The 13,120-nt window shown below is 42.1% G+C and overlaps 1 protein-coding gene across 4 annotated transcripts in view; it reads left to right on the top strand.

The window, feature by feature from the left end:
- Positions 1-322: 322 nt before the first annotated feature.
- The window catches only part of LOC147031857 (cilia- and flagella-associated protein 57-like), a 37,656-nt gene continuing 24,858 nt past the window's right edge, over positions 323-13,120 (top strand). For all 4 annotated transcript variants that reach the window (XM_085853069.1, XM_085853058.1, XM_085853049.1 and 1 more), the window contains exons 1-8: positions 323-499; positions 7,107-7,284; positions 10,624-10,813; positions 11,038-11,315; positions 11,522-11,666; positions 11,840-11,980; positions 12,252-12,391; positions 12,513-12,678. In XM_085853069.1, the coding sequence (XP_085709195.1) occupies positions 346-499; positions 7,107-7,284; positions 10,624-10,813; positions 11,038-11,315; positions 11,522-11,666; positions 11,840-11,980; positions 12,252-12,391; positions 12,513-12,678 (1,392 nt within the window). In that variant the 5' untranslated portion in view covers positions 323-345. The remainder of the gene's footprint in view (positions 500-7,106; positions 7,285-10,623; positions 10,814-11,037; positions 11,316-11,521; positions 11,667-11,839; positions 11,981-12,251; positions 12,392-12,512; positions 12,679-13,120) is intronic.

Raw genomic sequence — 13,120 nt, 5'->3', positions numbered from 1 at the left:
TTGGGATACTGTACGGCACAATGTGAGATCATCTGTGAAATGGAGCAGAGTTTTACTGAGCATTGTATATGTTTCTAACAGAGATGAGGAATAAGTTTGGGTCGAAGACTGCCTTGGAGGCACTCAAGTCTTGGACTTTTTGTCTGAACAAGCATAGTATATTTAATCTTTGTGGATTCATTATATAAGTTAATAATGCTCACTGACCTGGGATGTTAATACAACTGTGTTAAATAACCACCCACTCAGTAACCTCATAGATACTGTTACTGTTTTAATGCATTACTTTTTTGCTTGGAATCATCATTTGCCCATATGTGTTTCCGTCACAACTGCAGTAATGACATGGCGATGATGCCGTTTCCCTTGTGGTCATGGGGTATACGTGTGGATGTTCCTGGTGTACCTTCTTGGCTTGATGAGGCCACGTTGGTCCTGGTTTCTGGCTCGTATTGTATACTCTACAGCTCATTGCATTCCACCCAGCATTTTATCTCAGGTATGTCTGATGAACAGAACTCACAACCCCTGTAGGTATCGCTCGTCATGAAACATCATCTTACATGTGACACTTTGGCTGTTTTTGAAGATATGTTTCCAAGGTGATGTTTCCAAGGTGATGTATAGTTTTCACAGAAATGTTTTACTGATTTTGCATGTTTGTAATTAGAAAAAAAGATTCTCTTCAGCAGAGTTCAAGAGGAGAAATTATTCAAGGAACAACATAATATTATTATAACTGTTGTTTTGATTAAAGCTTCTATTTCTTTAATTGAGCACTTCAAAAAAATATCTCCAACTAGAACAGGCACTCAGTAGAGCGCATACCTTCGCCAACACTGCATTCCCCCCCCCCCCAGAAACCGTTGATTGTGAGGGTATTTAATCCCATACCACATCTGCCATCTCAAATGTGTTATGATGGCTTAAAAACATTAAATTTCCTGCTGTTTGACACTGATTCACGTACATTGTACAATTTCTGTATGAACTCCCTGACCTTTTTGGGTGTCGGTGTCAAGTCAATCTGATGACAACTGGTCACATTATAAGAAATTATTTTCTGGCATTTTAGGGGCATTTAGCACACACGAGTTTCTGTTTTTCTAAATAAGTTATTTATTGTGAACAAACAAACATTCATTGTACAAAATGACGATTTTGACCTTTTCATGACCTCGACCTTGACCTTTGTACTCTTAATTTTTTTTGTAATTGGTATTAGAGTGTGGGGAACAGAAGAGTCAACATTTTGGTGTTGGTTTCATGCAAATCGGATAAGAATTGACCGTGTTATGACTAAAACCGCACATTTTGCAATGTCATGACCCCCCCCTGACTTTTGACTCCCAACCGCTAATAAGGGTTATTATGTCATTGTGTCATGTCACATCTCACAAGATGGGGCATTGAATTCTGAACATTTCGGCATAAGTTGCATGCAAATTGGATACAAATTGACCGCGCTATGGTAAAAAGACGATTTTGACCTTTTCATGACTTTGACCTTTGACCCGATCGCTCCCAAAATCTAATCAAATGGTCCTCGGATAATAACCAATCATCCCACCAAATTTGCTGTGATTCAGTTCAATACTTTTGGAATTATGCGAATAACAAACAAACAAACAAACAAACACACATATTCACAAATAAATAAATAAATACACAGCGATCAAAACGTAACCTTCGCAACAAAGTTTGTGAAGGTAACAAACACTTGAGAGTAAATAAGAGACATTAAATACAAAAAACATTGTTATGACTGGAGAGTTCAGAGAACACTTTACCCCATGCAGTGTTGAGAAAAAGGACATGCAAAGAGCCTTTTCAACTCTCGCTTTACATTTCTGAGCACGATCTATATTAGCTTTGTTCCTGAACTTTGTTTGAATAACAGGCGTGATGGCAACCATATGAAACCGATGGGTCAAACGGAACAGTCCAGAGCTGAACCTTCTGCCAACTCTTCTCAACGAAACTTACGATTTTGGAACAATCTTTGAAAAAAAATAAATGATGCACTGAACAAGCAGATGTTTTTTGGAAAAAAGTTAGCTCTGTCAATACACTGGATTTATGGTGGTGGAGACCCTGGGGCACACTTGGGTGGTGGGGGCTCTTTATACCACCAACGATGAAGTAAAGCAGTGGGTTTTCAATATTTTTCACTGATTGCACCCTAAGCTCTTGTATATTATTCTGTGGCACCCCTATTGAATGTTCTATTTGCATAGTTGCCTTAAGAACATTGCAAGCTCCACGAGTTACATTATTGGATAAAATACATCATTTCAGGAGTGGTTTCGCTGGCTTTTATTTCCACCAATGGATTCCAGACACAACTGAAGATTGGCAAAGCATGCAATTAACTTGTCAAAAATATATTGTATTACTGTGACAACTTCCAAGCTACATCTATAATTCCAGCAATCTCTGTGTGTCTGTCTGTCTGTCTGTCTGTCTGTCTGTCTGCGACTGCCGTTTCTCGACGAACGCCGGTCCGATCTCATTGAAACTTGCCAGGAATATTGCCGGGGACCCGCGGATGTGCCTTTTCGAGGTTTGATATCGATCGGACGAGCAGTTCCCAAGTTACGGCCATTTATCTGTCAACCAATGACAAGACACGGTGCTATGACGTCACGAATGACGTCACAATTAATGTTTCTTTATGTATTTTTTTTTTTTTTTTGCACGATCAACGGTCCGATCTGATTGAAACTTGCCAGGAATATTGCCGGGGCCCTGCGGATGTGCTTTTCAAGGTTTGATATTAATCAGATGAGCGGTTCCCAAGTTACAGCCATTTATCTGTCGACCAATGACAGGACACGGTGCTATGACGTCACCAATGACATCACAATTAATGTTTGTTTATTTATTTATTATTTCTTTTGTACGATTGAAACTTGCCAGGAATATTGCTGGGGACCCGCGGATGTGCCTTTTCGAGGTTTGAGAGAGAGGCTGCACATACTGACACTCACATTCGGGCACGCACCTACGGGCCTGTACTAGTTTGATTTAATTCGAGTAATGGAATTATCAGTAACGAAAGGAGAAACATTGCTCTATATGTTCCTGGTATCTGATTCTGTGAATAGAGAAAGTAAAAATCCCTCGAACAAGTGAATGCGGACTATATTCGCGAAACAATTTCCAACTAGACTTTTCAAATACCCATTGAATGCCCCAGGTTTGTCGCAAATATGCTACACTGGTTAATATCGGGTTAATAAGCTACAATTCACAAAAACGATCGATAATCCTGGATGAGCCCTTGGGTGGTAGAGCACCTGTCGGGTGGTGGAGGTCCCGGGGCAAGTTCCCCAGTTTCCCGAGCATAAATCTGGCCCTGTATGTCATTGTATCGCTAGGCACCACCATTTTGGCTGAATTTCGCTGTTACTCCGTCCTCAGAGCACGCGACAAATTTGATTGGTCGAGACGGCATGAAATGTTGCCCAACTCCTGAAAAACTGAAGGTTATTGGAAGTGCAAACAAGGCGTTTTTTGTTCTTGAGTGTTCAAATGTATAATTCAATCGAAATAAAACAAAAGTTTTAAAGTGCAGAAAAAACCCCAAAAAACAATTGAATCAGACGTTTACCACCGTGGATGCACACCCCCAGGGGATGGTTCCCATTTACTAGCATACTTGTCATCCAGGAATGGCAACTTCAACACATGTTTGTATCGGTCCATATCCAACCAAACACAGACTGGCTGTTCATCTTATGGCTCTCTGGTTAGTTCCTTGATTTTTGTCAATTGAGTGAGTGATGTTACCAGTGTCTTCCAGTCTTTTGCAGGAGCATTGTTCAAGGGCAAGACATGCACTTTGTCTTGCATGGTGTTATGGTTTGGACTGACCTTAGAATTGAAGGCTGTCCACTTGTGCACAACTGCGGCTGAAATGGCAGGCAATCAACCGAGCAAGATCCTGAACACTGGCTTATGCAACGGATTGCCCATGGCTGAATGTGCCGTACTTTGGATAGTGTGGGCTCACAAGGGGTTTCGGGTGACCAACAATGGAACAATCCTCTAATGTCACAATAGTTTTGGGAACATCTTTCAATTTTGTCAGTGGTACGTTGTGCATTGACAATGGCTCATTTGCTAGCAAAGCATCATTTGATTCTTTCTGGAAAATAGATGCTGACAAAGCATGGAAGAAATCCTTGCCATCAGGTGTGTCAACATTGGCATCTATGTTATCAATCGCTGCTCTGAAGGGTGTTTTAGCATTCGTACTGGAAGGTACATAGATGCCACCATTAGTATTGGAATTCTTTAGCAGTTCAGGTTTGTTTTATGACAGAAATGGATGTCAGATATTAGTTCCACACCCTGTATAAGTTAAGGTGAAAATTTTATTGTTCAATTTTACCGCTACATTCATTTTTTTCATCACATTTATCTCGGAATTAGCAGAGGGCTCGTCAATCCACTTTGGCATCATCATCATCGTCATCGTGGTATGGGATAGGAGGTTGTATCCTGCAGTTCCCAGTCTCTGCTTCAGCAAAACTTAACGTGTGTGCATGTGTGAGGGTTCAGTGAAAGTCAAATCTTTCCCTCCACAAATGCCTGTCCAAGTTAACTCTGAATGACTGGATCGATAAAGATTCTACAACGTGTTGTGGGAGACTGATCCAGTCTTGGACCACTCAATTGCTGAAGAACTTTCTAATAACTTCCAAGCGACTTCTTTCTTTGAACAACTTCAGTTCAATGAAAGAAGTCACTTTGAAGAAGTCGCTTTGGTGTGGATGATGACTCCAAAGTCTGAAGGAGCACTCTTAAGTTCATTTCTTCTTCCCCTTTTATTCCGTTCATGGTTATTCTTGAATTGTCACTGAATCTCCTTCAAAATGTTTAAAACTTTGTTAAATCATGTTATTTAAAGTGTATAATGTAATGTTCATTTTTTTTTTCGTTACGTTGACCTCCAAATTGGTACAGTGTGTGTCAAAACTAACTGGCGTCTTCCGGTTCTCTGATCAGAACTGAATGTTTTGACCAATGTTTGTTCACATTTTGTACCATTATTTACTGATTTTATTGTTGTATTTTGTTGTAGAATTAAAATATTATTGATGTTTATTGATATTAAGTTACATGTATTGTAGTATAAAGCATCTTATGAAATCATGCGGAACTAGACCGAACCCCAGGTGTTATTTCCATTAGTTTATTTTACATCTGCATCATGTATTGACCAATAGTGCGGTCAAGTGGAGCAAAACAAGTTTATCATGCAGTGTTCTAATGTAGTTCGATGCTGAAATTTTGTAATGATAGTCTGCCCTGAGCAACTTAAATCGGACATGACATCAATGCCGGTCAAACAAAGCAGGCTCGGCCAAACAAGGATGAGGTTTGTCATCCTATTCACCTGTGCTATTCACCAGAGGTTAATCATTAAGTTCCTTGTGAAGAACATCAAATGAGCTGAAATTCATAGGAGATTGTCTGTCATGTTGTTGTGTGTTTAAATCACCGAGGCCTGTAACACTACGAGAGAGTCCACCAGCTTCCCTGCACATTACTGATTTGTCCTCACCAGCCAGCCAGCCTGCTATCCATGTTTAGCCCTTTTAGCCCAGACTCCCATAAGAGAATGAATAGGAACATGCGATATAGAATTGGATTTGAAGGTATTCCAAAAACATTTGACCAATGTCAACAAATGACAAACATACTTTAGGAGCCACAGCGCACCTTTGCCTGAGACGGATTCCCAAGGATGTTCGAGGCAGTTTCACCACCACGAGCTTTTTCGAACACGCGCGGAGGGGAGGTTCGGCTTTCTCCAAACAAGGCCGACACCCTGCCCCGGAGAGGTATGCCATGGGACCCTGTCAAATCAAAGGTGGACAGCGAGGTGTGTTCACAAGGCCCCTCCCTGCTGAGGGAGGTCCATAAATTCCCGAGCACTCTCTGAGGCAGTGTGGGTTTTTTTGGTGGGTTTTTGCTGTCATGAAGGCGTTGTTACGAAGGTTGTTCGGAGGTTTTCGACAGGGTTGTTGTTGAGCGTGCAGTTCTTTTGAAGCGGGGGGGTTGAGCAGAAGGTCGTGAAGGCGGCAAACGTGTCTGCTGGCCCTCTACAAGGAACGAAAAGAGCGACCCTGACCCCCCTCCGTGGACCCTGCTATTCACCACCCGAGCTCCGCCACGAACCACGAGTCCCACATGTGCGACTGGGGACTAAACCAACGACCTTTGTCAGGTGCCGCATCGTGGAGCAACCCCTTCCTCCAACGGTCAGATACCCAGCTGGACTCTGACCCCCAGCTCGTCTCTCTCCCTGGCTGTGAGGGTCCAATAAAGAACTCTGGGTTTATTTTCGTGTGTGTGTGTGTGTGTGTGTGTGTGTGTGTGTGTGTGTGTGTGTGTGTGTGTGTGTGTGTGTGTGTGTGTGTGTGTGTGTGTGTGTGTGTGTGTCTGCGTGTGGGCCCGTCTTGCAAGTAGAACGGAATAAGTGCTTTTGGAACATTGTAAATACTTCTTGCATATCCGCGATAAGTCTTGCTTTGTGTCTTCATTTACTGTAAATAAATCATGTTAGAAATGTTCCCAGTCCGTTTCCGTCCCTTCTTGCATTGGTCCAGCATGGTTCGGATCTGAGTTTAGGCGGGGTTTTATCCCCGGTAATCGGACAATTGTAGCCGGGACGTCCTTGTCAGGTCCGCTCGACTGCATCCGAGCCGGAAAGGTGGGTGGCAGAGTGGTAGTCGGTAGGTGTAATTTTACCGCTGCCGGTAGAGTGAATCCGGTTCGGCCAGGCGTTCCGAGGGCGTGGATCCCCGGTAGCCGAGACCGAGTGGTTACTTAAGTACGTTGGATCTAGACAAAATAACCCTATGCCACGCAGTCAAGATATTGGCGTTCCACGGTCGGTTAAACGACCCGCCGGCTCACGAAGTTATCCGAGCGATGGCCTACAATTCCGGGGAGTTTGGTGGGAGACGACGCAAGCTTTCCCCACTTAGTGGTCATTCTCGCCACCGACCCCCCGGCCTGCAACAATATATTAAGCTTGATTTGAAAACCTCATTAATTTTTATTTTCTCCATGTTTATTCTCATCAACTGCAGGTCTTGATATTCAAGCAGTGGCAGTGTGTCCAAGACAGAGACTAGTGGCTCTTGGTAAAAGGGTGGCTTCTGGGCATATCCGATTGCAGAAACCTGATTGCAGAACAGCACCGGGCAGTTGCAGGTGCATTGCAGTGCATGAGGTTTCATTGCCAACCAACACAGATTTAACACAAAGGTTTGTTCATTTGGAAATGAATTTTTCTTTAGCCTGGTCATATACAGTTTACTTCAGTTTCTACTCGACATTAGTCATTCTCGACTGGATGCATAAATATTTCATTTTCATGTTTTAAAATCTATTTAAATGAAAGTCAGACTGGGAAACCTGCGTCCCTTCAACTGATAGATTTGTGCACTTTGATCGCATCTCAAATGCACAAATCGCATCTCAACATCTCAACTTCCACAGACAAATCTTTCTTCTCAATTTCCACATCTTAACATCCACATACAAAGCTCTTATCTGCAGCCTAATGGAGTACTGCTCTCCCCTCTGGGGTGGTGCTCCTGCCTCACACCGAGCTCGGCTTCAGTTTTCAAGTAAACGTTCTGAAATATTTGAGTGTGTCGGTGACTGGCCAAGGACAGCAACACTTAATTTTGGTGAAGATCTATATCCGGATTCGAGAATTTTTCGCGTGATTCTTCACGATTGAGAGATGGTGCCAAAAACTATATAAAAGCACAATATCTCAAAAGGTTATGGATGGATTCACACGAAACTTTGTGGACCGGTTGGGTGTGTCAAAAGGACTAATTGATTTAGTTTTGGTAAATATTCGAATCCGGAGCCGGATACGAATTTGAGAATTTTTTAAAAGTCATTCTTCCCCAATTAGAGATGGTGCCAGAAACTATGTATAGTATGATGTCTCTAAAAGTTGTGGACGACTTGTGACAAAACGAGGTGCAAGAGTTGGTTAGGTAACAAGAACAAGCCAATTTGATTTTGGTTAAGTTCCGGATTCAGATATGACCTATCAGCGAGATACAAAATTTCAACTGTTCAGCCTGGCGGAGGTATGCGCTCGACCAAGTGCCATTCCGTTTCACCAAGTGTCACTCTATGAGTGATTTTTTTTATTTTATATGTTGTATTTTTTTTTCAATCATCCTTTCATTTCTTTCATCTTCATGATTACCGCTTCTATTCTTACAGAAATATGACCCGCTGCCTCGTCACATGAGCTTTTATTAATCCTTTGCTGTTTATTCATCTTATCTGCCTCCACCTCTGAGCCCTTCCAACTGTCCAACCATGGTCATGCCCGTTTCCACTGCTTCCTACCTGAGTGGTAGATAAGTTGATTCATAATCGTTGACCATGCAAGTTTAGTGTAGCTTTCCTGTCAGCAACTCAAACTCGGCATTTCAGCCCAACAGCGGTTTGTGGCTGCATACCGACTTAAGTATTCTGAGATTGAAAGCTGTCTTTCCAGATACGCAGATGCATGAGTTCATCCATCCCAATGAACACCCATCCACATTCTCCTCCTGCCTCTTCGACTCTAACCCCTTCCCATGATGTACAGTACAAGCTGTTATGAGCACCGAGCTATTATTTTATTAATTAAGAGAAAGAAGCTGTAAGACTACAGCACAAAACAGCATTTTTCTATCCTGCAGTATATAATCAGGGATGAGAACATTTTCCTTACTTGGGTGCTACAGATCAGTGTAATGGAGCTGCTTTTCATGGTACCAGTAAGTTTACAGGGTGTCCCAAAAAAATATACAACTTTTCATCTGCAAAGAGGATGGTCATAACGTATATTTTTTAAAAAAGATATATGGCTGGATAGAAAGCTGAAAGGTTGAAGTTTATTGTACCAATGTCAAAATTGCCACCAAAATTTAAATTTTGGTATAGAATCGTCGTTTTCTTTTAGACCACATGTTCGACGTAGGCTCCACGTTGTCCAATCACTGCCTGCAAACATGTTGTCATGTTCTCCATCACTTTGGGAAACGTTTCCTGAGGAACGTTCTGGATTTCTCGGTGGATGTTTTCCTTCAGCTGATCAAGAGTCTGAGGCCTAGGGTTTCCATCGATCCTGTCCTTGAGATACCCCCACAAGAAGAAGTCTGGAGGAGTAAGGTCAGGGGAATACGGTGGCCACTCAACGTCTTCGTAGAGGGAGATAAAGCGGCCCTCAAAATGTTAGTTGAGAAAACGCCTTGTTTCCCTGGCTGTATGGGGCGGTGCTCCATCCTGCTGGAACCACTGGGTTCTCATCTGGATCAGGTTGTTTCTCCTACGGGCCTGAACACGTAGCTCAGGCAGATAGAATTCCTGAATCATTTCGCGATAGTTCCTCTGGTTTACCGTGCAAGTGCGTCCCTGGTCATCTTCAAAGAAGTATGGACCAATTATCCCATACCAACCAACCGCCACCCACATGCTGACTTTGAGAACAGATCGAGGCACCAGTTCAGTTGATGCATTACCAGGATTTTCAGTTCCCCAGTACCGAACGTTTTGCTTGTTTACCTCCCCGGACAAGTGAGCATGGCATTCGGCCATCATGTGAAGTTTTTTGAGGAAGTCTGCATCTTCCTCCAACTTTCCTGAGAACCAATTTGCAAAGTCTCGTCGTTTGCGTTTCTGTTGATCAGTAAGCACCATTTCCATTTGAATTTTGTATGGAAAGGCATGAATGTCTTGGCGAAGGATCCTCTGAACGGTGCTCTTATGAATGTTTGTCTTGGCAGAAAGTCGTCGAATCGATTTTTTTGGACTCTGAACGACCGCCTGTCTCACCATTTCCACATTTTCTTCACTACGACCTGTCCTCTTCCGACCACTGTGACCCTTGTGAAGGTCACAGATGGTTCCCACATTGGTAAACTTTGTGATGGTTCACTTTATTGTCCGAAAGTTTGGTGCATGGCGCAAGTGGATACCCAAATGTCTCGAGTAAAGACGTTGCACGTGTATGACACTTTTCGTCTGGTGCCAAAGTTCAACAATTTTCGTCCGTTGTTGTACGGTCAGTCTTGGCATTTTTCTGGCGCTTGCTTGGTATCAAAATAAACTTCAGGGTCTCTGCAACAAGAAATGAAGCATTAGTGACAAAATTACTGCTTTTTTAGGATCAAACGAAGCATTTTAAAAGTTGTATATTTTTTTGGGACACCCTATACATGTCATAATCCTGCCAAAATTAATTGTTTCAAATAAAATGGTTATCTTCAACTCTTCTCAACTCAGCTCGGTCACATTCTGTGTCCGTCACACGACTGCACATACAGCCATCTGATATGTGGTATAAGTTTGCCACTTGGAATTCCAAATGAGTGAGGAAAGTTTACCTTTGGCTATAAATTTATTTTTTGATGTTTTGAATCGGTTACCAAAATATAACATAAACGTGTTGAATAATAATGACATTATCTCTCTTGTGAATATGGAAGCCAGAATATAATCAATTTGGTGATACTTTTGTTTAAGATTATGCATATTCAAAAAAATGGAAAATTAATATTATCCTCTCACCTATCCCTTGATCCCCAGACTCCGATGTACCATCCGTTTGCCGGAACACTTTCAGGCTATTGTAAGTGTCTCCTGGTCATCCAACGGCCAGTACCTTGCTGCTATTGTAGCTGGGGCCGATTGTCAGCTGTATGTTTGGTCTTGGGAGCGAAAGAAGTTGTTGAGTTTTCAGAAGATTAGTGAGACCCTGCCTGGCCCTCCTTTGCAGGTGCTGTACTGGAATTCCCATTGGCAGCAGGGGGAAAGGGAAGGGCGAGGGAACTCTATCTAAAGCACCAATTTCCATTGTTTACAAAGGTAGTAAAAATAATTGTGTTAAAATGTATCAGTAAATGTGGGAGGAGGAGGGGGTGGGGGGGGGAGACTACTGTATTTCTTCATAAACTGAAACGTGATGATAATCCTTTTGTGGTGTGTTTTACAAATATTCAGGTGAGTATAAACTCGGATGGAATGAGCCACGTGAGCGTTACAGGCCCATGTGGTCTGCAGCTTTACAAGCTGCCAGAAATTGGCAGCAGGCTGCAGCAATTGTCTCTGCCATCATATCTGAAGCACCGTCGGATTGCAATTTTGTCTCACACTTGGCTCAAGAATCATCGGATTGCTGTCGCCACCAAAGGGAGAGAAATCTTCATGATGAGTGTGGAGTTTGATCGTATTCAACTGGAGACTTCAGTGACACTGCCAGAACTGACCTCATTGCCAAGGCAATCAAATATATATATATATATATATATATATATATATATATATATATATATATATATATATATATATATATATATATATATATATATATATATATATGACTTATTCAATAATCTGTGGTGATATAAATTGAGATTAGACAGAAATGTTTTCTTGATGTCATTATTTACTTTCACATACCCTCCCCTCTTTGTTCTTACCTCAGCCCATCACTGTCAGGGACACAACAGTTTTTGAGGCCCCTGGTTGCATACGGTCCAGGCTTGGCCTGCTTTATGAGCCCAGAAACTGTGGTGCTGTTCCAAGCCAATGATGACAGCAAGGACTACAAGCAGATGGGACTTGTTAAGGTAATATTTATCCCTTATCCAAACAGTACAACAAATCTTCGCTGAAACAGTGCCGTAAAAACTGCCCCACACTGAAATGAGGCTTTCGCAATGTTGACCAGGAAGTCTCGAAAGTAATCTGGGATATTGTTCGGGGGGGCTCATGTAAAACAAAGATTCGTGGTACTGTGCAGGTCCCACCAGGATCTTTGCAGGATAGTGATGGAAAGAACAAGAGCCAGATCGTGGTGTCGATGTGTGTCTCATTGTCTGGAGACTCTTTGGTGATTGCAACTGATCAGAAACAGCTTTATATTCTACACTTGACACCCCAGGCAAGGAATTTTAAGAATGTTTCTCATTTTTTTTTTATCAGATCCTTCTCCCAGTTCATGAAATACAGTATCTTTCATTATTTTCTTTATGATCCCTGGTTTCTTCTTCTTCTTTTTCCTTCACTCAAATCACTAACTTGCATCCCTCCCTCTGCCTCTGCTACTCACCCTCGAACCAACATTTATCTTGTTAATTTCCCTCTTGTTTTATTGCTGTCTGACTCGCAGTATTTTCTCATTACGTTGGACTCGTTTTAAAAACTCCTTTTAGGGTGGTGAGATCGGAATGGAGCCAATCGCTGTCACTGGACATGTGGGACCCGTGTCTGGATTGGCCGTGTGTGCAAGGTGTCCAATTGTTGCATCCTGTTCCCTCGATGGCTCCGTGCATGTGTGGAGCTACAAGACCCGGTCTGCACAGTCCAGTGCTCGATGACTTATTTGCATAATTTATGGGCTTTTTGGGATTGACATCCGTGTTTGATTCCCCTATTTTGGTTTTTTTTCCTGCTGTTTACTCTCTTGTGTCTAGCCTACTGGAGACTTCTATTGTGTTTGCGGAACAATGCCTGAGCCTAGCTCTGCACCCAAGTGCTCTTTTCTTTGCCGCTGGATTTTCAGACAAATTGAGATACTTCTCCATACTTGTGGATGGACCTCGCTGCTCAAGACAGTTACCGGTCTGTGCCTGTCATGAGGTATTGCTTTAGTTTCTCTCACATCTTGTTAATTCTTCTCTTTTCTTTTCTGTTATCTTTCCCCATATTCTTTATTTTTTTCTTCAGTTTGCTACTTTTTTATTTCTTTATTTTTTTTTATGATGATCAAAGCCTCATCTACACATATTGCATATACAATAGACAAATTAGTACAGTATAAGGTGGATTCAAAAAGTTTTTTGCATTTTCAGAATAGTTCAGAGCTAAAGACTTGATTTTGTTGCAATGGCATCAGGAAACTCACAACCCACTGGGATAAATGTGTGACATTGGATGGTAACTACACAAAAGGACGAACATATGAGCCAAGATTTGCCTCCTCGAAAATGAAGGATAACCTTTTCATCAACTCTCCTCTCCCCCCACCTTGTGTACGGGATTTCAATCCATCATGAGCTGGATACTTACATGTGAATGCTGA

This window comes from Eptatretus burgeri, chromosome 2, assembly GCF_056783735.1.
Source record: "Eptatretus burgeri isolate ZD-2024b chromosome 2, Ebu_testis_v1, whole genome shotgun sequence".
Taxonomy (NCBI): Eukaryota; Metazoa; Chordata; class Myxini; order Myxiniformes; family Myxinidae; genus Eptatretus; species Eptatretus burgeri.
This window is presented reverse-complemented; position numbering and strand designations above follow the sequence as displayed.